This window comes from Protomyctophum bolini, assembly GCF_963924005.1.
Source record: "Protomyctophum bolini genome assembly, chromosome: 9".
In the NCBI taxonomy this organism is placed as follows: domain Eukaryota; kingdom Metazoa; phylum Chordata; class Actinopteri; order Myctophiformes; family Myctophidae; genus Protomyctophum; species Protomyctophum bolini.
The window spans coordinates 16,596,261-16,623,001 of record NC_137870.1 but is presented as its reverse complement, the minus strand read 5'-3'; the positions used below and the strand labels follow the sequence as shown (position 1 = coordinate 16,623,001).

Sequence of the window (26,741 nt, the reverse complement as noted above, 5' to 3'; positions counted from 1 at the left end):
AAATTCAAAAAGCGGTGCATAATTGCATAATTGTTATGCTTTTTTACGTGACGCTGCTCTCTCTCTCTCTCTCTCTCTCTCTCTCTCTCTCTCTCATTGCCCCTACTGGTACTCATTAAAGTCACATAGTCACACGGTTAACACGGACATTGCTGTTCCTTGGAGTGGTTGCACCACTTCAAAAACAATTATGCACTTGGTAACTGTTCTTTGAATTTTGGCATGCTGTTACTGTAGGTATCGTCCTAAGGTTTTCAAAAACCATCGCAAACTAATTTGGCTCGCCCCCTAGTTGTCGGTTTGCAACTTTGGAATGAAACAGGCATTTTAAGCTCCCGGCAGCCATCGTGGACACCATCTTGAAAACGATGCATTTGAAGTTAAAAGTTTAGTATGTTATTTAGCACACCCAATGGTAACATAATCCATTGAAAAATCTCTTCTATCAATTATTTGGGGTTCCAACCATATACTGACATATCTAATAGTGGTTTCATTGCAAACCAACCACTAGGGGGCGAGCAATGGTTTTTGAAAACCTTATGCGCATAACTAACACCATTCCAAAATTCCAAAAAGTAGTTATGAAGTGCATAATCTGTCCCCAAGGCAGTCAAGCGAACCTTCGGGGACAAAGTGTTCAGTGTGGCAGACCCCACCCTGTGGAACTCTCTCCCAATAGAGAACACTGGACTCTTTTAAGGCTGCCTTGAAAAGACACTTATTCTCACAGGCTTATGGCATATAGTTGTTGATTGTTGTTGGTTCATTATTATTATTATGAAATAAAAAAATAAATTTAAATCATGTTTAATAATAATAATCTTTATTGTCCCGAAGGATATTTGTCTTCACAATCTGTTCAACAGTTCAACACCCACATCAAAAACAACACAGAGCACATAACACCAAGACAATACAAAAAACAAAACATGAGGTCCCCACCTCATGTTTTGTAGCTACAGTATACGTGGCACTATATGTACCATGTTAAACATGAATAGCTAACATGTCCATAGATTTACAGTATATAATATGACTAGGATTAATAGCCAACATCTCCAAACATTTACGACTATTCACAGCTTAGATCTACAGTATAACACATAAATAAGACTATAAAGGACAGATGAAGTCTCAAACTCTGAACACCTCTGCAGTGGGGCCATGTCAACCGCCTCAGCAGGCTTATATGAGTTGTTAATTGCATGATATGCAGAAAGTAAAAGTAGGAAGGATCTTGTTGACATTGCAAGAGCATTATAGCCAAACCATTCCCATGTTACTTGATAGTGGATCTTGGAAATGTCATGTATGTCCAATCCATACCAGTGGCTGTGACATATAAATAGGCAGGGTGGTTAGAGATGATGGAGAAGGAGAACCTGTGCAGACGAACCTTGATGCCTGTACAGTACATTGACTCCCTCTGGGCACGCACGGACACACGCACACACACACACAATTTACAATTTACAATTTACAATTTAGGCATTTAGCAGACGCTCTTAATCCAGAGCGACTTACATTAAGCAAGAACAAAAGCATGGGAATACATCACATAAAGACATTTATCATGAAACATGCGTAGCTAAGAAAGTAACAGTGGAATATCTATAATGAAACTATACATATAAGCTATACATCTATACTACTATGCTACACATATGTACTATGACGTGCTATGACTACTAGAATTGCTATCTAAGGGGGTGGGGTAAGTGCTATGGGCCATGATGGAGTCTGAAAAGGTGGGTTTTCAGACTGCGGCGGAAGATTGGGAGTGATGCTGCAGTTCTGACTGCAATGGGAAGTGCATTCCACAGTTTTGGAGCCAGAAGGGAGAAGAGTTTGGGACGTGTGGAGCGTTGTCCCGGCGTTTTTAGTGAGGGTACTTCCAGCTTCCCTGCGTTGGCTGATCTGAGTGAGCGGGAGGGTTTACACACACACACACACACACACACACACACACACACACACACACACACACACACACACATCTTGCCCAAAATATGGAGACTAGGTTGAAAGTGTTTAAGTGTGTCTGTGGGTTTTATAAATATTTAACCAATGAGAAATATTAATACGTTCTTGTGACTAAATAAGAACCACACTGAATGCGTTGGAAGATTTTTCCTGAGGTTTTGGACATAGGATACCAGGATTCCACCAGACGACTTACTTACTCCTCTTCGTCCCCAATGGGACATAAGGCTTCAATGAGCGCTCTCCATTTCATTCGATCCCTGGCAGCATGTTGCGCCTCTCCCCAGGACCGATTCATCTGTTCCAGCTCCTGCGTCACAGTTCTGCGCCAGGTGGTCTTTGGCCTCCCAGGTTCCACCAGACGACAACGATATGTAAATGTTAGCTCTGGTCCATAGCTCTAATGCAAGGGCAACAAGAGCAGTAAGGCTATGGACCAGAGCTATGTACAGTAAGTGTAAGACTGTTCTCTAGGTTGATACAATAGAAACACATGGAGGAAAGAGAAGAACAAGTTACTTAATATATAAGTGACTTTCTCCAAAGCACTTTACCATGTGTAGTACTTTCACACAGTGATATTGTAGTCTTCATTATAGGTTCAATACAAGTAAATTAATGTATGATAACCCTTCCACAGGAGTAGCTTTTTCATAGTTATCACACATTTTGTCATTTTCACTTACAAGGGCTGAAAATAACAGGGCCAACATTTTGTACCAGCCAGACATAGCCTGGCTCCAGCCCTGAATCGCTAGCCATGCCCATTAAGAAAATATATTTACTTAATGTAGTATCCACTACTAAATATTAACCTATTCCAAATAATTTATTTGACAAGATATACTGACAAGACACCAAGTTAAGAAACACAGCACCCTCCCAGTTATACAGATTATGTTTATGCAGTCAGCAGTGATTACAATTAATAGCCATCCATAGTCTCTCGAGACAGACGGATGCCAATGACTGACTGACTGACTGACTGGCAAGTTCACCTCATTCACTCCATACCAAGTATGGGGTGAATGTTGGAAGTATCATTTACACTTGATGTGGCTTACTAATAGATTTGAAATAGTTGTATGGCTTTTTGCAATGTCAAGTAATTTCACAATGACAGTCTCACACTCTATAATATCATCTAATGATTAGATACTTGATAATAATGATATCAGACATGATATGAAACAACCCACTGAAACATCAAAGCCATTTGTTAGATTCCCTGAAACACACAAACTTGGTTACGGTTACTGGTGCAGATCTACAATGAACTTGTAGATCTATTTCCAAATAGCTGAAGTATGTTGAATGTATGCTATGTAATAAATATCCAAATCGGCAAAGTATTGTAATATTTGCCTCTGAGATGTAGTGGAGAAGTTAAATGGTTGAAAATGGGGAACTCTACAGTAAAAAAAGAATAGGCCTACATCAAAAATATTGTAAATGTACTTACCGGTAGTTACCGGTAGTGTAGAATTATTGTAGAAATAGTCTGTTAACTTACGTACAAGGGTACAAAGTACATTCAGTAAGTAAAAGTAGTAAAAATACAAAAGTATTGGCATCAAAATATACAAAAGTACCGAATGTAAGGGTAGGCTACTGTTTATTCAGAAGGTCCATTTCACACGATTCCAAATGTATAACATAACAATATAACATATAACAACTATAAATGTGCCACGTCTCTGTCTGCGTGTGTGTGTGTGTGTGTGTGTGTGTGTGTGTGTGTGTGTGTGTGTGTACGGTTGTAATGCAACTACAAATCAAATTCGACACACGCGTTCCACACCCCCACAGGGAGTGCAGTGCCTGGTATCGAGTCGGTCGGACCCACGGTTGTCCACAAACACCACAAAAGGCTCTGGCCAGGCCCATTAGCCCAAGTGCCCTCATCTGTGCAATTTCCGGCCTCTGCCATGGTAACCCCACCCCTGCCAATTGATTACAGCAGGCCACTTTTCACAGTCAGTTTGCACTCTTTAGACACAGGCAGACAGACAGATACAGAGATCTCCATGACAGACAGATACAGAGATCTCCATGTGAGACACAGACAGACAGTTAAAATGGGTGCTATGACAATGGGTATTGTATACTACAGAGATACAGTATAGGCACAAAAGGGACACAGACATGTGGGACACAGACATATAGTGCCACTTAAAACGGGTGCTATCACAAGTTGACAACGGGTATTATTAGGTTCCCAAGTTGCATCATTCTCAAGTAGGCCGATGGCCGACGGGCACGTACAGGTCTAGTTTAAAATAAATCCTTGGAAAATAGCAGATCTACAAGCTCACAAATTGGAAATACCCCAGTAAAGAACAAATCAAATACCTAAGTATACAATAATTGATTAAATGTACTTAGTTAATTTAGTTACACCAATGCCCAGCTCTCAGTTCCACAGATATATTGTTAAAATAGTTGTTAAGGGATGAAATAACAATATAATAATAATAATGTGAGACACTTTATTATGGGACAACAATAGTGGGCCAGGGCCAACATTTTGTCTCAGCCATGCCATGTCAGGCATGCTATTAGCAGCCAAATGTAGTTAATGTACTATCCACTACTAAATATTTACCTATTCCAAATAATTTATTTGACAAGATATACTGACACCAATTTAAGAAACACAGCAACCTGCCACCCTCCCAGTTATACAGAGATATACTGCAGTCAGCAGTGTTTAAATATAATAGCCAGCCACTTATGCCACATAGCAATTTCACGTCATTCACTCCATACCAAGTCCTCATTCACTCCATACCAAGTATGGGGTGAATGTTGGAAGTATCCTTTACGCTTGTTATCCTTTAAGTATCCTTTACACTTATTAATAGATTTTAATTAGTTTTATGGCTATAGATAGATACTTTTGCAATGCAAAAAGTAATTTCACAATGACAGTCTCACACTCTGTAATAATATCATCTAATGATTAGATATTTGATAATAATGATATCAGACACGACTGACACGTCTCTTCCCACTGTATAACAACCCAATGAAACGTCAGTGCCATTATAAACTCTGTTAGATTCCCTGAAACACACAACCTTGGTTCTGATGACTGGTGCAGATCTACAAGTTCACAACGTGTCATGAACTTGTAGATCTCTTTTCAAATAGCTGAAGTATAGGGATGAAGTGTTGATTGTATAATACATAATTGCGAACGCAATGAGCACTTACTATGAGACCTAGCAGATCATGTCTGTCTGTGTGTCTGTCCCGCTTTTGTGCCCATATATGGAGCTGAGTGATTACGTCACTGCGTTCGCAATAAGTAATAATAATCCAAGTAAAGTAACTAGTAACAAAAGTTACAGAAAAAAAACAACATCAAAATGTTCCTTAAGCACAGTACTTAAGTAAATGTACTTACTTTACACTACTGAATGATACTTCATAATGTTTCATATCGACTTGCTCAGTGACTCAGATCTAGATGGAATCAATAATTTTATCAGTGAAGAATTACTTGTTTTACTTAAGTAAAACTATCAATATCCTATTGTAGAAATAGTCTGTTACAACTATAGTAGTAGTAGACTACCCATTGTTGTGGAGAGACAAGTTGTGGACAAGTTGCAAAGTCCGTGTTATTTGTTTTGTCATTTTCAGTTATATATTTTAATATGTCGTTGATGAAATCTCTTGCAATATATTGAATATCACAATATTGCAATATATCAATATTGTGATATTATCATTATCGATGGCCTAATATCGCCACAGATATTGTATCGTTAGGTACGTACCCATATCATCCCACCCCTAATTAAAATAATTGGAAAATAGCAGATCTACAAGCTCACAAATTGGAAATACTCCAGTAAAAAAAACTAAAAACAACTATTAATTGATTAAATGTACTTAGTTACTTTAGTTTACACCAATGCTCAGCACTCAGTTCCACAGATATGGTCTTAAAATACCTTAAATTGTCACTGCAAATACCCTATACACTTGACTGCTGTTGAAGTGGAAAACAATGTTGCACAGTAAGCAAATCATCTGGGGACCCCCCTTGGGCTCCCGGCCCACAGTCTGAGAACAGTCCAAAAGTATAGCAGAGTCAGCACTCTGCTAATTACGCTATTTTTAGCCACTGATAGCCACTGATGGACACAGTAAACCACATTTCCAAGATGCACTATCAAGTATCATGTGAATGGTTTGGCAAGATACTTCTTGACCCTTTAAAGGCCATATTCCTACTTTAACTTTCTGCATAGCATGCAATTAACAACTCATATAAGCCTGCTGAGGCGGTTGAGATGGCTGCACTACAGAGGAGTTTCATTTGGTGAGTGAGACTTCATCCGTCCTTCATAGTCCTATTTATGTGTTAGACATCTAAGTTATGAATTGCTAAAATCATATAAATCTATTAGACATGTTAGCTATTCATGTTTAACATGACAATTATGTTACAATTAGATAAATAATTATTTGCATTGCATTTACTTTTATCTACTAGTTATTATTAATATTTTAAATTGATTTTTTTTGTCTTTCTTTCTTTTTTACTTGAGTACAGTTTGGCTAGTCTAACTAACCACTGAATGAAGTGTACAATGAATGAATGAAGTGTAATAGAAAGGGAACAAAATATTGAGCATTGCTCGATATACAAAAGAAGAAACAATAATTGAAAAGAAAAGAAAATAATTAAAGAAAGAAAGAAAGAAAGAAAGAAAGAAACATGACAAAAACAACTTGGTGAAATAGGAATAAGCATATAACAAACAAATGAAAAGAACTGAATGGGCAAGCATCATTTCATTTCATTACATGTAATAATATTGAAATTGATCACTCTTTTCAGATGTGGAACTATAGAGAATTAAAAAATAATGTCTCTCATGAAGTGCTGTGTGGCAATAATGAACATTAGGACTCATAGAATAAAATTGTATTAATGATTAATAGAAATTGTATTAAAACATTCAACTCATGTTCATTTCTACAAAATGATATTTTTTCCACACTTAGGAGTTGAACTGCACTCAAGGTTTCACTGCTACTGGTAGAGGGGAAAGGTGAGTGTTTAGAATGTTTCTATTAAACCTACACTAAGCTAAAAAAGAGTAGTCCTACAATGATCTGCTAAGATCTCAAGTCAGCAAAGTTATCAACACCATCTATTTGTCTGTTTACAGAAAGCCTATAGAAAGAAATACCAGCACTCATTTTTTATATATTTATTTTTGTTTATTAAAGGTTTACCCCCAAGTGAGTGCTGGGATTCCTTTCTATAGACTATTCCTACCAGAACCGTGCACCCGATATTGTTATACTGTGAACTACTCAACTGAGTGCTTGCTTCTGCTTTCTTTAAATGTCTACAGAAAGCCGCCACCATGAGTACGGACGAAGAGATGAAGCAGTACGGCCAGGCCGCCATTTATCTCCGTAAGCCAGAGAGGGAGAGAATGGAAGCTCAAACTGCGCCATTTGATGCCAAATCTGCAGCATATGTGACTGATAAGGCCGAGCTGTACGTCAAGTGTAAGATTCTAAGCAAGGAGGGTACACAAGTCACCGTGGAAACGAATGACAAGAAAGAGGTATATAAAATCAAATAGTGGCACAGTACAACTGTAATCACATTAGATTCTGATGTTGTGGTTTTATTTTAATATTTTATTTTTTAGAAAAGAACTGTCCCTGAGGCGGATGTGACCCCTATGAACCCTCCCAAGTATGACAAGATTGAGGACATGGCCATGATGACCTACCTCAGTGAAGCCTCTGTCCTGTATAACCTCAAAGAGCGTTATGCAGCATGGATGATCTATGTAAGCTTTTCTACATGTTGAGAGCAGTACACTATTTCACCTGTCAAAGAAAGAAAAACACAAACACAGAGTATACAAATTACATCATCAAATTAAAAACCGTAGAAAAACAAATGCAAACAAACTCATGGTTCTGAAGTTATGTTCAATGTTAATGTTCTCTCTCTTCTCCCCTTCAGACCTACTCTGGCTTGTTCTGTGCAACTGTGAACCCCTACAAGTGGCTCCCAGTGTACGACCAGGAGGTTGTAAATGCCTACAGAGGCAAGAAGCGTATTGAGGCTCCACCCCACATCTTCTCTGTCTCTGACAACGCCTTTCAGTTCATGCTGATGGGTACGTACTAGTCAGGACAATGTAAACAAATACATAACTACAATGGTTTTGTGCTGTGTATCCATGACAAAAAAATTGCTTTACATTTTACAGATAAAGAGAACCAGTCTGTCCTGATCACGTAAGTTTCCATCATTTACTATAGGCATTGAAAAAAGAAAATTGTACATTAGTGCATTTATCTGAATGTATGCGTTTATAACCAGTGGAGAATCCGGTGCTGGGAAGACTGTGAACACCAAGCGTGTCATCCAGTACTTTGCAACAGCAGCAACTGCTAGTGGAGAGAAATCGGCCGCCGATAGTGGTAAAATTAAGGTACTGTATAATATGTATATGTTTTTAACTTTAACAAAAATGTTTTGGAACATAAAGCATTTATATGAAATATAGCAATTCAATTTAAAATAATTCAGACCAAATTTTAAATTGGGCCATGTCTAAAACATTCTAGGGGTCACTGGAGGATCAGATTATTGCAGCCAATCCCTTGCTGGAGGCCTATGGTAATGCCAAGACTGTGAGGAATGACAACTCCTCTCGCTTTGTAAGTGTAAAATAATGACATTTTATGAGTAAACCTGCAATAATTCCACACGACGGATGCAACTAATTGTGCTATATTAAACAGGGTAAATTCATCAGAATCCATTTCAACAATGCGGGTAAATTGGCCAGTGCTGATATTGAGACATGTAAGTATGAAGTTCAGAGATAAGAAAATATATATATTTGAGGATTAAATTTTGACTTATGTACAACCCATATAGATTATTATTATTATTATTAATTATGTTGTACAACCCATATAGATCTGCTGGAGAAGTCTAGAGTGACCTACCAGCTTCCTCTAGAGAGAGGTTACCATATCTTCTTCCAGATGATGACCGACCACCTACCTGGGATTATTGGTAAGGGGAATTATACTGATGATGCGATGAGAACATAAATTTAGAAAACTAGAAAAGTCGCAATTTTGAAAAAGTGTGGTTGCCGCAATCGGTTACATAGGCCCCTCCCACTATTTATTCTAGCCAATTACAATGTCACGTCACCCCTGTGATCATTTATCCCTCCAAATATAACATTTCTGCAACAAATGGTTATTTATTTATTTTTGCATTTGCGGCACCCCCTGTGGATGAAAATGGAATTGCCTTTTGCTCTGGGTTGATTAAACCACCCGTGACATGTGATTCAAATTTGGGATGGATTGGAAGTTTTTTGTAAAATAGGCCCCTCCCACTAATTTTGGACGACGATTACGGCCACACGATACACACTATCAAAATTCTGTCTGTGTTGTTTTAATCGGATAGGTCCTCAGATCATGTGTACAAATGTTTGTGATATTTGGACATAATCAGGACTCAGGAGACAGGAGGTGCAAAACTTGTGTTTTGGAGAAAATTCGAAATGGCGGAAAATAAATTTGATTTCATGACCTACGGTTCAAGAGTTATAAGCCAAAACATAAAGTGGGCTGTTATAGCGCCACCATACATAGCCGACCGATATAATTATAAGTTAATTAATTTTAATAATTATTAGGAACCTGCCATCCTATTTTTGTAACTATAGCCCTTATGGTCTCCGAGGAAAAAATACTTCAACGTGACTTTTTGCATTTTCCGATTCATGTCAATGGGGAAATGTAATGCACAAATACATTAATTCAATCAATTAAACATTAAACATTTATCTTAGAAAAATACGATTTCCGATGAAGCCGGTCAAGTGTGTGCCATGAAAACTGTGGGATAAGTAGTGAACCAAAGTTTAGGGTTACTCTAGAAAGAAGTAAGTGTTATTATTACTAGTCTGGTTGAACCACACTAATGAATAGAAACACATGTTCACACTTTTTTTTTATCCCTTCTCAGAAAGTTGTCTCATCACCAACAACCCATACGACTTCCCGTTGATCAGCATGGGTCAGATCACTGTGGCCAGCATTGATGACAAAGTCGAGTTGGAGGCTACAGATGTAAATGGACATTATTTTACATTTCTAATACTCACTGTGCATTGCAGTTGCTCTGCAAAATACATTTCCTACAGCAGTGGTTTTCAGGCCATGATCTCCCAAAATAATCCTATTTAAACTGGATTGCTAATATAATGCTTAATCTCAATCTTCAGGAGGCTATTGACATCCTGGGCTTCAACGCTGAGGAGAAACAGGCCATCTACAAGTTCACTGGTGCAGTGATGCATCATGGGGTGTTGAGTTTCAAACAGAAGCAGCGTGAGGAACAGGCGGAGCCAGACGGCACGGAGGGTAAATTGCATCTTCAACAAAAAATGTGATAGTCTTGTATTTATTTATTTCAAAAGAACTATGCTAAATATATTTATTTATATTATACTGTTTATACTGAAGGTTATTTGGTTTACCTAAATGGTCCTATATTAGCCTACTAGCTGTATGCATTCAATGTATTACCAATTGTGTTTAACTTTCTTAAATCGCACTCTGGATTAAGCGTCTGCTAAATGCCTGAATCGTAAATTGCAAATTGTATGATCATTTCAGTGGCTGACAAGATCTGCTACCTGTTGGGTCTGAACTCAGCGGATATGCTTAAGGCATACTGCTACCCCAGAGTTAAAGTGGGAAATGAATATGTCACTAAAGGACAAACTGTGCCACAGGTGAGTAAAGTTACATTATTTCCATGTTCTGATTTCATACACACCTTATAAGTTGTGTCCAGACTGTTTTAAATCATTATTAAAATGATCCTCCAACATTATTGTCTCAGCCAGGCTGAAGGCGAGGCAGAGATTATGTTTTGCACCATGTCTGTGTGTTTCTGAGCAGCTAATCTCAGGCACTGTTTGGCCGCGAAACTATGCATGCACACTCCCTGGATCGGTGGATCCCAGAGCAGAACCTCTGCCCCAAATCTTTCAGATTGGCGTAATCGGCATGCACGCCACTAGGAGGTCGATTTTTGTGAAATTTGTGTGAATTTCAGCCTCTGTGGGGGGTATTTATATGCAAATATCATGACTAATGGCATTGCAATGAACATCACTGATGATGTTTAGGTGAAAAAAGAACAGAAAAAAATAATAATTAAGTAATTAATTAAAACAAAATTGTTGCTATAAAGCAACGCTGGGTCTTAGAGGGTTAAACTGAACAAAATGCATGAACGCAGTGTGCAATTTCTGTGAAATTTTGCACGCATATTCCCATACAGCCAAGGAAGTAATGCCACTTGAAACATTTCAAATCAGCCTCATGGTGGCACTATAACAGGCCGATTGGCATTTTTACAGGTAACTGCACTGATTTGTTTAAAACTTTGACCAAGGCCAAGGAAAAACCTTTGCCCTGCATTTTTGCTACAAAAACAACAGCACACTGCAGAAACATGTGCAGTTCCAAGTACCTCTACTGACATGTTTGGCGCCTGCTGGCCTAGTGGTCCAGGACAGGCGCATGCCACATATCTAGGCTCTGCCCGTAGTGCGTTGTGTGTCTGAGTCCAGTTCATGACGACGTTTGGTCCATGTTTTTCCCGGTCTCTCTCTCCCTCTTTCCTGTCCATCTTCACTTGTATCTATCAATAAAGGCAAACAAGCAAAAACACGAATATTTTAAAAAAACATATAAAAAAACTATATATATATATATACACACACACAGTATATATGACTACACCTTGTGTATAGAGGGTATGCGCGTGACATAATCATCAAACCCGGAAGTTATGCGGGAATGTCTACTAAGTGGCAAAAAACTACTTTCTGGCCTTGACAGCAAATAGAGAAGTTGTATTTGATTGCATCTAACTGACTGTCACTCACTTTGCCACTCGATTTGCCATTCACTTTATGCATGTGCATACCCTCTAATAATTTATAAGACGAAAAACAAAACAAATAGTGTTGTCTCCTGACTTTCTTTTCTTCTTTCTAATGATTTGATCGGCCCAAAAGATTGTGTTCATTGTCATGATTCGTCACGATCCGAATTGGCTTTGTCCGCGGCGTAACCGTCTTTAAATAAATTATATTAAAAGTGCCGATGGGAGAATGCATGGGGCTTCCACTTCCTGGGCCACTCGCTTTTCTGAAAGGGGGCGGGCCTGCGGCGCTCTATTGTGTATCCAACCCTAAAACCTATCCCGCTCACTCAGATCAGCTAACACAGGGAAGCTGTTAACCTTCCCTAAAGCTCTCGGGAGAGACTCTTCTCCCTTCTGGCTCTCAAACTTTTGGAATAAACTTTCCATTGCAGTTAGAACTGCAGACAAACTCAGAATCTTCCACCGTAATCTGAAGAGTCACCTCTTCAGACTCCACCCTAGCCCGTAGCACTTGGTCTGGCCTTGAAAACCTTGCAGGCTTATGCAAAGGCTAAAATTGCTTAAATTGTGTAATTCACTATAATGTTCCTATTTCCTTTAGACAATGAACTCAGTCAGTGCCTTGGCCAAGTCCATCTATGAGAAGCTGTTCTTGTGGATGGTCATTAAGATCAACGGGATGCTGGACACCAAGCAGCAGAGAAACTTCTACATTGGTGTGCTGGACATTGCTGGTTTTGAAATCTTTGATGTAAGCATGGACTTGTTTTAAGTTGGAGACTAAATATTTTTGTCACAGTTACACATTTACAAGAGATTGGGCTAATGATATTTCCTCTCACAGTTCAACACCCTGGAGCAGCTGTGCATCAACTTCACCAATGAGAAACTGCAACAGTTTTTCAACCACACCATGTTTGTTCTGGAACAAGAAGAATACATGAAAGAGGGAATTCCCTGGGATCTCGTTGACTTCGGCATGGACTTGGCTATCTGCATTGAGCTGATTGAGAAGGTAGGTACTGTACATGGACTTGGCTGCCTGCAATTGACCTGAATACATACACTGTTGCATTGAGCTGATTGAGAAGGTATAGAATTATTAATAGTATAGCGTATTATATTATTATGTATTGCTATGGACTTAGGTGTCAGCATTGCGTTCATTGAAGGTATACAATTATTTTGTGCTTTAATGGACATAATGTACACACACACACACGTCACACGCACACACACACACACACACGCACACACAAACACACACACACACACACACACACACACACACACACACACACACACACACACACACACACATACACTTATTTTCTTTGTCATTGGCACTAAGCTTTTGTTGATTTGTCTCTTTTATCTCCTTCCCAAAGCCCTTGGGCATCTTCTCCAGCCTTGAAGAGCAGTGCATGTTCCCAAAAGCTACAGACAAAAGTTTTGCAGAGAAGTTGATTGACCTGCATCTGGGGAAGAACAAGGCCTTTGAGAAACCCAAGCCTGGTAAAGGCAAGGGTGAGGCTCACTTCTCCCTGGTCCACTATGCTGGAACTGTGGACTACAGGTGAACAGAACCCTATAGTATGCATATATGCACTGTATATATAATTATACATTATATAATATAATATAACCGGAACTGTGGACTACAGTTTTCGATTAATTGAGTATGGAGGACCCCAATGGAAACAAGCGGTAGGCTTTTGTTAAAAAACTGTTAATAAAGTATTCAATCAATCCATCAATCAATCAACAGCATCACAGGATGGCTAGAGAAGAACAAGGATCCTCTCAACGACTCTGTGGTCCAGCTGTACCAGAAGTCTACAGTGAAGCTGCTCTGTGTGTTATATCCCCCAGCTGAGCCTGAAGGTATGTTTATTACAATTGGTTTGGAGCATTTAGCATATTGGGAACTGGAGTTATGGCTGTACCCCAGCCAATAGGAACACAAAGGGGGCGGGACAACAGCAAATGAATATAGGACAATAATATAATATAATGTGTTCTATCCCCCACCTAAGCCTGAAGGTATTGTTATATCAATACTATAAACATTCAGAAACTGACAAGAAGGGAAGCATTTTCATTCTATATAACTAATGATAACTCATGATTCCAATATAAACAGATAATACCAAGAAGGGAGGCAAGAAGAAGGGTGGTTCCATGCAGACTGTGTCTAGTGCTTTCAGGGTAATAATATCTTTTCATTATTATCAACATATATCCCTGTAAGAATGAAGCGTTATTATTATCAACATTATATCCATGTAAAAAATAGTCTTTAAATGTTGAAATAGGGTTTATGTCGTTAAAGTATGTTTTTTAAAACAATCTAAATCTGCAAAGTAAGTAGTATCTAAAGAGTTCAAATAAGTATAGTGGAAGAAAAACTACAACATTCTATCACTTTTGACTAATTATAAACCTTTATGTCTCAATAGGCAAACTTGCAGTTGCTGATGACCAACTTGAGGAGCACACATCCTCACTTTGTGCGTTGCCTGATTCCCAACGAGTCCAAGACTCCAGGTAAACAGAAAAGAAACATTTGACGCCTTATCAATTCTCTTCTAGAGGCCCTAAGGAAGACCTTGTATGCGGTAAAGGCTTTCGACCAGGTGGAATATTCATACTTGTTCTCAGTGATGGAAATATTTGACATTGGAGATAGGTTCATTACATGGATTAGGCTATTGTACAGCAACCCCACTGCAGCTAGGAGACTGACTAACCAGACACTGTCCTCACAATTTGCTTTAGCTCTAGGGCCCTTTGCCCAGACAATTATAGCAAATGCTATATTTCTATTTTGGTTGACTCGTTTTGACTCATTAAATGGTCAGTGCGTAACTATTTTGTTGTAATAATAATGAAGCAACATATTTACAGGATTGATGGAGAACTTCCTGGTCATCCACCAGCTGAGGTGTAATGGTGTGCTGGAGGGCATCAGAATTTGTAGAAAGGGCTTCCCAAGCAGAATCCCCTATGCTGACTTCAAGCAGAGGTATCAATTCCTTTTTCCCAGTAGCTTTTAGTTCCAAACGTATTAACGGGAGGCATGCAAAATGACCATGAACTTCTGCAAAACAGATACAAAGTACTGAACGCCAGCGCATGTCCCGAAGGCGCGTTCATGGACAACAAGAAGGCATCTGAGAAGCTGCTTGGGTCCATTGACGTACCTGTTGATGATTACAGGTTCGGACACACCAAGGTAAACACACTCCCAATCTGGTTTAACATTATGGACGGAGGACTAAATGTAGATTTTATGGTTGTTTAGTTACAGTGTTTGTAACATTGTATTCAGGTGTTCTTCAAAGCTGGTCTGCTGGGTGTCCTTGAAGAGATGCGAGATGAAAAGCTGGCTTCTCTGGTCACCATGACTCAGGCACTGGCACGAGGTTACGTCATGAGGAAGGAGTTTGTCAAGATGATGGCTAGGAGGTACTTTGAAAATTCAATCTATTCAATAAAACAAATAAAGTGTCAAATCACTATAATAAAATAGCAAAAATTGCAGAGCAAGCTTTTGATGACGGTGGTAAGGAAAAATATCCTCTTAATAAACAGCAGAAGAAACCTTGAGCAGAATCAGGCTATAGGATGGGGGGTCATCCTGCATTTACATTGCGGCGGTTAACAACAATAATACCAACAGCAATAATAACGACAACAATAGTAACAACTATAATGACACAATTATGTAATAACTATTACATGGAAACACTCAATCTGCATTTCAATCATGATCCACTGTTGTCCACAGAGAGGCCATTTACAACATCCAGTTCAACGTGCGTTCATTTGTCAATGTGAAACACTGGCCATGGATGAAGCTGTACTACAAGGTCAAGCCTCTCCTGCAGAGTGCTGAGACTGAGAAGGAGCTGCAGAACATGAAGGAGAACTATGAAAAGATGAAGACTGACCTGGCCACTGCCCAGGCCGCGAAGAAGACACTGGAAGAGAAATTGATAGCTGTGGTGCAGGAGAAGAATAACCTTGCAGCATCATCGGCATCAGTAAGTACCTGTACACAAAATGTTGCTAATATTTCATATTGTTGGCAAGACCACTTTTTTTAGGTTTGAGTTGTATAGTTACCTTGCCATGATGTAAACTTCCTGTTGAATTTACTATTTGAAGATCTGGATCTGGATCCACGGATCCAGTCCGGGTTTTCTTCCTATAAAAATGGCAAAACCAACAGGAATTTTATTATACAAATAAAAACTAACAGAACTGGGATTGGTGATGCTCTATATTGTCTTGAATGAATAACTTTGTTTGTGTTTGTTTACGTACTAAAATAGTGACTTTGAGAGCTGTTTCAGTGTACAATGTAAGTCAATGAGGATCATATTTTGAATTATCAATTTCTAATTAGGTACTAGAGCAATTATTTTTGATTTCTTGTCTACATTTGGAGAACATCATGGCAAGGTAACACAACCCAAACCTCTACCAAAGTGATATTGCCCTTTAAATCTTTTATCTAAAGTCGAATGTATAAGTAGTCGACCACCAGGCATTCTGATTGCAGACCATGGCAGAGAATGCCTGGTGGTCGAACGGCTGTTCAGCACAAGGGCCTGACCCAATTTGTCATTCTTCTATGGGGAGGGTGAATTTGAATATGCAACTGCTATTCACCCACGCACTACTATAGTATATCCTTTTGGAGAGTTTGATTAGTTTGAGCATTAGTCTGACATGCGGGAACAACGGTCGGACTACCGCTCGAACCTGTGGTGCTCACGTGCCTGTGGTTGTGGTTAGGTTAGTGATAGAGGTAGATTGTCAGTCTAATGACCGTCGGACCAAAACAAGTGTCGAACTTAGTACTGTACCCCTCCAACTTCTTCCTTGTCCTCACCTCACCCTGAACAAATTCTGACATATTCCTTTTCATTGACAACCAGGGAGATGACGCTCTGAATGATGCTGAGGAAAGATGTGAAGGTCTTATTAAAAGTAAGATCCAGTTGGAGGCAAAGCTCAAAGAGACGACCGAGAGACTGGAGGACGAGGAGGAGATCAATGCTGAACTGACTGCCAAGAAGAGGAAGCTGGAGGATGAATGCTCTGAGCTCAAGAAGGACATTGATGACCTGGAGCTTACCTTGGCTAAAGTGGAGAAGGAGAAACACGCCACTGAAAACAAGGTATAGATTATACACTCTAGTGACATACTTGTAAGGGTCAATCTAGTATAGTGTCAGAGTTACAGGTCAATTTAGCCCCCCCCCCTGCCCTAAAGGAACCCTGAGAGTCCCTGGAATCCCCTTTGAGAAGGCCTGATTGATCCATTCCATGACAACACATTATGTTCTGCTAATCAGGTGAAGAACCTGACTGAGGAGATGGCATCTCAGGATGAGAGCGGCGCTAAGCTGAGCAAGGAGAAAAAAGCCCTCCAAGAGGCCCATCAGCAAACCCTGGATGACCTGCAGGCAGAGGAGGACAAAGTCAACACTCTGACCAAGGCCAAGGCCAAGCTGGAGCAGCAAGTTGACGATGTGAGTTTACCAAAGGGAATCAGATGTTTTGAACTTAAAGATGGAGTGCCGTGATTTTTTTCCACCCTACTTGTTAAAATGTTGTTTTTATGTGGACCAGTTCATTAAGTTTGCCTGGTGGGTGGTGATGGGTGACTGGTGATCCACCTGAACTGAAGCCACACCCACAGCTGTTATTGGATGATAACCAAGGGGAAGATTTTGTGATGTCACTATATCACTGTTTTTTCATTGGCATGTTTGACTGTCAAGGTTTCAGCCTCCAGGAAGAAACCCTAAATACAAATGGAAGTCATAATTGCAACCTTGAACCTTGCACATAACAATCACACCAAGGGGTCTAATGAAGTACTGTCACGGTCACCTCATAAACACATGAAAAACTTGAAAAGATAAATATCACAGCACTCCATCTTTAATATTGCAATATATATTGTATTGTTGTACTGATTAATAAGAACAATATATCGTTGTGCAGTTGGAGGGTTCTCTGGAGCAAGAGAAGAAGCTCCGCATGGACCTGGAGAGAGCCAAGAGAAAGCTTGAGGGTGATCTGAAACTGTCCCAGGAATCCGTCATGGACCTGGAAAATGATAAGCAGCAATCTGACGAGAAGATAAAGAAGTAATGTGAACCAACAATATGAAATGTCATGGAGAGAAACCACCTGCAGAATGACACTAAAATATGACTATTGACTGTATTCAACAGGAAGGACTTTGAAGTAAGCCAGCTCCTGAGTAAGATTGAGGATGAACAATCGTTGGGGGCCCAGCTGCAGAAGAAGATCAAAGAACTCCAGGTATTCAGATTTTCTGTAAAATCATTAATAATAAGTAAGAGTGAATGGTTATTTTCAGATGTTACTCTAACATAATTCATTTCAAAGGCTCGTATTGAAGAACTGGAGGAGGAGATCGAGGCAGAGCGTGCCGCTCGTGCCAAGGTGGAGAAGCAGAGAGCTGATCTCTCCAGGGAACTTGAAGAGATCAGTGAGAGGCTGGAGGAGGCTGGAGGCGCCACAGCTTCTCAGATCGAGATGAACAAGAAGCGCGAGGCTGAGTTCCAGAAGCTGCGTCGTGACCTTGAAGAGTCCACCCTGCAGCATGAGGCCACTGCTTCTGCTCTCCGTAAGAAACAGGCCGACAGCGTGGCTGAACTGGGTGAACAGATCGACAACCTCCAGAGAGTCAAGCAGAAACTGGAGAAGGAGAAGAGTGAATACAAGATGGAGATTGATGACCTGTCCAGCAACATGGAGGCTGTTGCCAAGGCAAAGGTATAATGCAATGCCTGTGTATAATATCACTCTTGAGTCAAACTGTTTAAATGACTGAAGTGAAATTTAATTCTCCAATTTGAAAACTGATTTTTGGCTTTGCTTTAAATCAAAGCAATGGAGGAAAAGAAAAAACAACAAAACAATGAATTAACATTTCCAATGTTCATATTCAGGGAAATCTTGAGAAGATGTGTCGCACCCTTGAGGACCAACTTAGTGAAGTCAAGGCCAAGAGTGACGAGAACGTTCGCTCAATCAATGATATTGGAGCTCAGAGAGCAAGACTGTTGACAGAGAACGGTAAATATTCATTTCCTCATAAAGACTACTTTGTCTACATGGTCTGTTGAGCACTTGAGCAAATTGAGCATATTAGACATGAATGCTTTTATCAACAGTTATCCCAGGGACTCATGATTTGTTTGAAATGTTTGAAACGAATATTCATATTTCTAACTAGGTGAGTTTGGTCGTCAACTGGAGGAGAAAGAAGCTCTGGTCTCTCAGCTCACCAGAGGCAAGCAGGCCTTCACCCAACAGATTGAGGAGTTGAAGAGACACGTTGAAGAGGAAGTTAAGGTGAAGAACAGATTATTTTCCCTTTTAGTTTTATATTTTTTGTAATTTCATTCAGCTGACATTATTTTGTCCATTTTCTTGACAGGCAAAGAATGCCCTTGCTCATGCTGTGCAATCAGCTCGCCATGACTGTGACCTTCTGAGGGAGCAGTTTGAGGAGGAGCAGGAGGCAAAGGCGGAGCTGCAGCGTGGAATGTCCAAGGCCAACGCTGAGGTGTGTCAGTGGAGGAGCAAGTATGAGACTGATGCTGTCCAACGCACTGAGGAGCTGGAGGAGGCCAAGTAAGTCAGCAGTGTTGCAACACTGTCAGCTACCACTCACTATGCAAAATATTACTCACAATAATATCCATTCTAAACTAATCAACAGGAAAAAGCTCGCCCAGCGTCTTCAGGAGGCTGAGGAGCAAATCGAGGCAGTGAATTCCAAGTGCGGATCTCTGGAGAAGACCAAACAGAGACTCCAGGGTGAAGTGGAAGACCTCATGATTGATGTGGAGAGGGCCAATGGTTTGGCTTCCAACCTAGACAAGAAACAGAGGAACTTTGATAAGGTGATTTGACATAAATCATTTTAAAACAAAAAAATCATTCTCGGCTCCTTAAAGTGCAGTTAAATGACACATTTCATAACAAATGGTCTGCAGGTCTTGGCAGAATGGAAGCAGAAATTTGAAGAGGGACAGGCAGAACTGGAGGGAGCTCAGAAAGAGGCGCGTTCTCTCAGCACTGAGTTGTTTAAGATGAAGAATTCCTTCGAGGAGTCTCTGGACCAACTGGAGACCATGAAGCGCGAGAACAAGAACCTGCAACGTGAGTCTTTCTCTACATCATTCTTTTAAACTTCTTGGACGCCAGGGGGAAGTAGATGCTTAGGTAGAAGGTGCCAGGCGAATCTTGTTATCTCGGGCATGGCGTTAACAACAGTTCAAGATCAATTGTAGATTATATAGGCTACACCAACTTTAGTCAAATGCAAATACAAAATATTTGCTGATTGATTGATTACTTTCAATCAACTACAGAGGAGATCTCAGACCTGACTGAACAGATCGGTGAGACTGGAAAGAGCATCCATGAGCTGGAGAAGTCCAAGAAGCAGGCGGAGACAGAGAAGTCAGACATCCAGACGGCCCTGGAGGAAGCTGAGGTAAAGCTTTTAGTTTCCAGATGAACAATGACATTGTCTGTCGTTTAGTTTAGCTTATTTTGGTCATTAAAGTATAGTTTAGCAACCCCACAGAAGTGGTCCTGCCGTAACTTGCTCCTCTGAGCAAGCTGAGCGAGCATGCTCTCTTTGCGTAGCCTGTTGTGTGCCGGACTGGTGAGTTGGCGACCAGGCTTCCATCCAAATCAGGGCGTTGCGCTGTTCGCCACAATATTTTAGATTTATTTTAAGTCTTACATTCAAACAGTCAAGAAGTATATTTATGGATGTTAAATGAAAAGCTGTTACATTTCAGGGTACTCTGGAGCATGAGGAGTCCAAGATTCTTCGTGTCCAGCTGGAGCTCAACCAGATCAAGGGTGAGGTGGACAGGAAGCTGGCAGAGAAGGATGAAGAAATGGAGCAGATCAAGAGGAACAGCCAGAGGGTGCTTGACTCCATGCAGAGCACTCTGGACTCTGAGGTCAGGAGCAGAAACGATGCCCTTAGAATCAAGAAGAAGATGGAGGGAGACCTGAACGAGATGGAGGTTCAGCTGAGCCACGCAAACCGCCAGGCTGCTGAGGCCCAGAAGCAGCTGAGGAATGTCCAGGGACAGCTTAAGGTCCAAAACATACTATTTAGACACAAATTAATATTACATAAAACATATTAGTTAGCCATAAATTGATATTATTTATTATATAAAACATAGTAGTTAGACACATATTATATAAAACATATTAGTTACACATTATTATTATTATTATATAAAACGGTATTTAGACACATATTCAAATAATGGAACTGTTCTGAACAATTCACATTCTGATGTTTCTCATAATGTGACCACCTAAAATTTATTTTAGGATGCCCAAGTGCACCTTGACGATGCTTGCAGAGGCCAAGAAGATATGAAGGAGCAAGCTGCCATGGTGGAGCGTAGGAACGGCCTCATGGTCGCTGAGATCGAGGAGCTGAGAGTGGCTCTGGAACAGACAGAGAGAGGCCGCAAAGTGGCTGAGCAAGAACTGGTGGATGCCAGTGAGCGTGCTGGACTGTTGCACTCCCAGGTAAGTCAATGGAAAAAGTCTCAACATGTTTAACATACAAGTCATGTTTACTTGCATTGCTAAACTGAATCTTTATTTTAGAACACAAGCCTTTTGAACTCCAAGAAGAAACTTGAAGCTGACCTGATCCAGGTCCAAGGTGAAGTGGACGACAGTGTTCAAGAAGCAAGGAATGCTGAGGATAAGGCCAAGAAAGCCATCACTGATGTAAGTTAGGATGCCCTACCTTTATCTATTAGATAAATAGATATCCTCATGTCATGTTTAATATTAAGATACAATTCAATGTCTTATCTATTAAATATCCTCATTTCATGCTTCATATTATACAATACAATACAACAATTACTTTACAGGCTGCTATGATGGCCGAGGAGCTGAAGAAAGAGCAGGACACCAGCTCTCACCTGGAGAGAATGAAGAAGAACCTGGAGGTCACAGTCAAGGACCTGCAACACCGTCTGGATGAGGCTGAGAACCTGGCTATGAAGGGAGGCAAAAAGCAGCTCCAGAAACTGGAGTCTAGGGTAAGATGTAGTTTACTTCAACACAGCTTATAGTCAATTAAATAAGAATAAATCATTTAATATTGTATAATTCAACTGTGAAGGTGCGTGAACTGGAGGGAGAGGTCGACGCTGCACAGAGAGGTGGAGCAGACGCCATTAAAGGTGTCCGCAAGTACGAGAGGAAAGTGAAGGAGCTGACATACCAGGTACAGTATACCATGTTCACTTAAATAACCATCATGCCACTGTTAAAATGAATAGATTGCATGAACATACAACTGATTTATGAATTCACTCTCACTTCAGACTGAAGAGGACAAGAAGAATCTTGCCAGGCTTCAGGATCTGGTAGACAAACTGCAGATGAAGGTGAAGGGCTACAAGAGACAGGCTGAGGAAGCGGTAAGACAAATATACATCTTTTTTTGTGGTCACCATGGGCAGTGTTAACAATACTAACATGAACATGATGCCACATAGGCTACTGCATTGGCCACAACCACAACTGAAAATGTCTTGTTTGGACTACAATTGTAAGGTGCACTCTATCATATTGTAGGAGGAAGCAGCCAACACTCACCTGTCCAAGTGCAGAAAGGTTCAGCATGAGCTAGAGGAGGCAGAGGAGCGTGCTGACATCGCTGAATCCCAGGTCAACAAGATGAGAACTAAAAGTCGTGACTCCAAGGTAAATACATGTGCAATATGAAAGTGTATTATGTTGACTGTCTTTAACTAAGATTTAACTACAGATTCATGTTGGAGATCTAATAGCATATTCCTATTTTACAGGGAAAAGAGGCTGGTGAATAAGTTCACCAATTCAACTCACCGTACAGTAAATTGATTCAAAATGTCATAAAATATGACCCATTGTATTCAATAAAGGTGGCGACAAAATCATTTTGATGTGTCTTGTATTCATTACTTCATCAATCACTTTTTATTGTCAGGTTTGTCCACATGGGCCTACTTTTTTAAACCCATTTTCAAAAACGTTTTTGGTCTTTTTATCATCTACTCAGGCTTATATGAACACCCTAGACAGTTACTTGAGACACACAGGTACTACAAATTTCACGCCCCCAAATGAGGCAGTGGCCCCAGTTTTGGTCCCGTTAGAACGGTGTATTGCAGGCCAGCCCATAGAAGTCCATTGAAATTCTACTGTAGTTAGCCTACTGTTAAAATAATACAAAATGAACTGAAGACTATTTTGTTTCCAAATGTATGAAGTGTCTTTGTCAACATATATTGTTGTTTTCTCAATAGTGGATGTATTTCACATTTCATTTACCACAATGAGTTACCCATAATGTTAACGGAGCAGAGGGGAGTAGGCAGATCAGAACCTGTCACTGCCTTTACGAGGCTACGAGCGCCGACTTTGCAGAGTGGAATTCTCAATAATACATCCCGATCCCGACTGACCTTGTTCATTCATTTTTAGATAGCTGATGGATGGAAAATGAAGCTTCATTTCCATCCACCTGCTGTCTAAAAACCCGGAAGAGACCCCGACAGACAGCTTATTTTGTCCGCGCATGGAATCTTAGGTGTGTTTACATGGCTATAGGATTCCATGCGCGGCAGATTGCCGCGTCGGCCAGATTCGTCGGCCAGATTCCCAGATGAAAAAATTTAAAGAAAAAAATAAATAAAACGGCCCCCACATAATTACCCTTTGACCAGACCTGTAGAGGGAGCTCTAAATAAAGTAACGTATTTTATTTTATGCCCAAAAAGTGTATTATACAGTGAAGCTGAGGTGCTGCGAGACTTTTGGTAAAGTAGGACTGTGGCTGCATGGAATGATCGAGTATCAGCCATGCAGTTGTTGATATGTAGGCCAACATAACAGTAACATATTATGAATAACTAAATAGTTATTTATGAAAAAGAGTAGGCTACATCAACAAGGTGCTGCTGTCAAGAGCAGTGTTGCTTCCTGTTGACATCAATACCAATTAATAGTTGAGTATTTCATACATAATAGTCCTCCATTTCATAGGAATGGTTCACACAAAGGATGTATTAGCCCCAAAAGTTTTTCCACTGTTAATTATACATTTTAGGGAGAAAAGTATAGAATTAGCATGGAATGGATCATTGAAGCATGTTATTGGCCTGATATCTGCTACCAATAGGCCTAGTTGTTTTAGATCAGTTGTAATTTAAGTATAAGTGTTTCAGATTCAAATAATTCCAAAGGTGCATGCTGTGGAACAATAGCGCTGAGATTACAGCAGCGGGTAATATCACCATCTAGTGGTCTAAACATTTAACAGATGGTGTGACCAAGATTAGGCTATACTAGGACACAGTTGTGGATTTAATTAAATTATTTTAAAACTATTCGTATATTATGTTTTATAGCCTATACGTTTTCTTGGTCTAGGGATGTACAAACATATTGAACTGTTTCTCTGGCACCAATTCATTCTCAGAATAATAAATAAGACTAAACATAACACAAACATGAACAAACACGTATACCCCTGGGGCTGTTAAAAGCCTGTAGGTTATGGTCAGCTATTTAAAATGTTAGTGTGTTTGCTCAGTTCAGTTCATTTATTTCCAGCTCTGTTGGATAACAAGGTAGCCTACGTAATTTAGGCCTTTAGGCCCTCATTTATCCATTGGTGCACTTTGGTCAACTCAATACATGTCTACATGTCACTCTGTCTGAAGGTCCCTGATTCAAGTCTCACCTCATGCAGGCTTAATTTAAATTGCTTTGCAAAAAACTTGACAGTATTAATGCATGTGTACTTTTTAAAGATAACTTAATGAAATGCTTTTTTGAGAGTTATGTTCAATTGATTACATCGGCCTACTAAAATAGCCAATCTAAATCTCACAACGTTTCAGATGGCAACGCATTGTGAGGTTGTAGATCGGCTATTCACTAGTTTCAGTTCCGTGGAGACATCAAATGTCTCTTTTGGTAAATGTTTTGTGAACTACTGATCTTTTTTTTTATTTTTTCAGTACTTTATTTAGATTCTTTACAAATACAGAAAACAGAACACAAGCAACAACAACAGAATACGTATGCATACATTATGTATGAACACAGAAACATAATATAAAACAAGGATAGATGAGAAACAAATAAAAATAAAAATAAATCAAATTAAAAATGAGTTTACACGACCAAACACGCAGCATCATCAACCGTATCGCATACAGTACGTGTAGCCTGGGCCTAATAGCACGGATGGACGTTGCTCCCACTCTGCCCATAGCCCATCCTCCTCCTACTAATCATTGGGCTGATTGCCTGGACTATTTAAGCAGCACACTCGATGGCTGCATTATGTTCAAGAAGTTGGGCTGCAGCAAGCCACTCTAGCTTGCCCATGGCGTGTGTGCCCAGTTATTTCAGCTTCAGCTTGGTTGTGTTGTTACGCATCATGACAGGCACGTTCTTGATCTGTTCTTTAGAAAGTGGCTGCAGTGTGTATATTATATATTGTGGTCATGATTGACAGATATAGTCATTTTTAGCACCAGTATAATACATACAATTTATATAGCGCTTTTCAAGTTACCCAAAGTCGCTTTAAAGTGGTATGTTACCTTTGTCTCTGCTTTTGGCTCTTTGTATTTTAGTATTACATTAAATGGTATAAGCTACTCTATAAGCAGGGCCAGCCTGCTGCTTTGCCTGGATTTTACCAGGCAGTATCACCACTGAACGACCACCCTTAATTAATAATTTGTATTGCGTGAAGCTACTGTTAAAATGTGAAATGTGTTTTAAGTTGTAATGTGTTGTATGAGTCCTCACTAATGTTGTACTGTGCTCCTTGTAGGCCTGGTGCTGGGGCTCCACATTGGGACCAGGTGATGACTGCCACCCAGTGGTTGTAACTTGTGGTAAACCACCGCTTTTGTGTTGCTATTTGTTTTTATCTGCTTTGGCTTGCTGTGAACTGGGGTGGGGTACTACTACCCTGGTTGGCCTGCCCATCTTCCCCCTTCCCCCAGCACTGGCCAGTACACAGTGCATTTTATTATCTACCGGTATTCTTCTTTTCATGATTAGGAGGATGTTGATGAGAAGATGATACATTAAATTATGCAAATTAAATAAATACATTTTGTATTTTTGCTAATTACCCGTTTCTCCATTTATTGTTATTTTGTGTGAAGAGTCACAATTGTAATCAGGAGTCTTCATTTAATTGGGTCTAGTATTTCCTGGGGCGCAACTCCCTAGTTGGCTACAATCCTTAATGCCATCCTGTTACACATGCGCATACCCTCTAGGGGTAACCAACCCGGGGTTCGCGATCTACCAGTCGATCGCGGGAACGTTTCCAGTCGATCGCGAAGTGTTAGACCCATTGGAATAATGTCAGTGCCGCTCGTCACATGCAAATTAATTTTGAGCAGAGCGCTGTGGCTCTGAGTTTGAGAATAGACCCCATCGTCCAAGGGTGTGTGTGCGTGTGTGGTGGGAGGGGTGGTATCTTAGCAACACTGAATGACCTGTCCCATTGGTCGTGTGCTCGTATCATGAGCCAATGGCTGCAGCTCTGAGCTTCCCAGACCCAGGTTCACATACTACACTACACAAGCCGTAAAGCGAACTGACAGGTACCATATTAGCAGCTGTGAGCGCTCTTCTC

The 26,741-nt window shown here is 40.1% G+C and overlaps 1 protein-coding gene across 1 annotated transcript; it reads left to right on the top strand.

Annotated features, from left to right (window-relative positions):
• Nucleotides 1-6,975: 6,975 nt before the first annotated feature.
• Nucleotides 6,976-23,007, top strand: LOC308321519 (myosin heavy chain, fast skeletal muscle-like). The gene is made up of 41 exons (XM_080772449.1): nt 6,976-7,055; nt 7,365-7,583; nt 7,671-7,814; nt 7,994-8,150; nt 8,244-8,271; nt 8,357-8,468; nt 8,605-8,697; nt 8,782-8,845; nt 8,963-9,061; nt 10,034-10,137; nt 10,293-10,431; nt 10,687-10,805; nt 12,573-12,722; nt 12,816-12,986; nt 13,360-13,547; nt 13,740-13,855; nt 14,115-14,179; nt 14,431-14,518; nt 14,879-14,996; nt 15,083-15,206; nt 15,303-15,439; nt 15,762-16,017; nt 16,918-17,160; nt 17,338-17,514; nt 17,993-18,138; nt 18,226-18,316; nt 18,404-18,793; nt 18,970-19,096; nt 19,257-19,375; nt 19,461-19,657; nt 19,746-19,929; nt 20,023-20,188; nt 20,401-20,525; nt 20,839-21,147; nt 21,392-21,595; nt 21,677-21,802; nt 21,952-22,122; nt 22,206-22,310; nt 22,411-22,506; nt 22,664-22,792; nt 22,897-23,007. Exons 2-41 carry the CDS (start codon nt 7,377-7,379, stop codon nt 22,915-22,917), a joined length of 5,805 nt encoding a protein of 1,934 aa, XP_080628575.1. The 5' UTR covers nt 6,976-7,055; nt 7,365-7,376; the 3' UTR covers nt 22,918-23,007.
• The last annotated feature ends 3,734 nt before the right edge of the window (nt 23,008-26,741 follow it).

Coding starts and splice junctions, on each gene's coding strand:
- LOC308321519 (XM_080772449.1), top strand. CDS start 7,377: ATGAGTACGGACGAAGAGATGAAGCAGTACGGCCAGGCCGCCATTTAT. Junction 8,698..8,781: donor ATGACAACTCCTCTCGCTTT/GTAAGTGTAAAA, acceptor TATATTAAACAG/GGTAAATTCATCAGAATCCA. Junction 19,376..19,460: donor ACGTTGAAGAGGAAGTTAAG/GTGAAGAACAGA, acceptor TTTTCTTGACAG/GCAAAGAATGCCCTTGCTCA.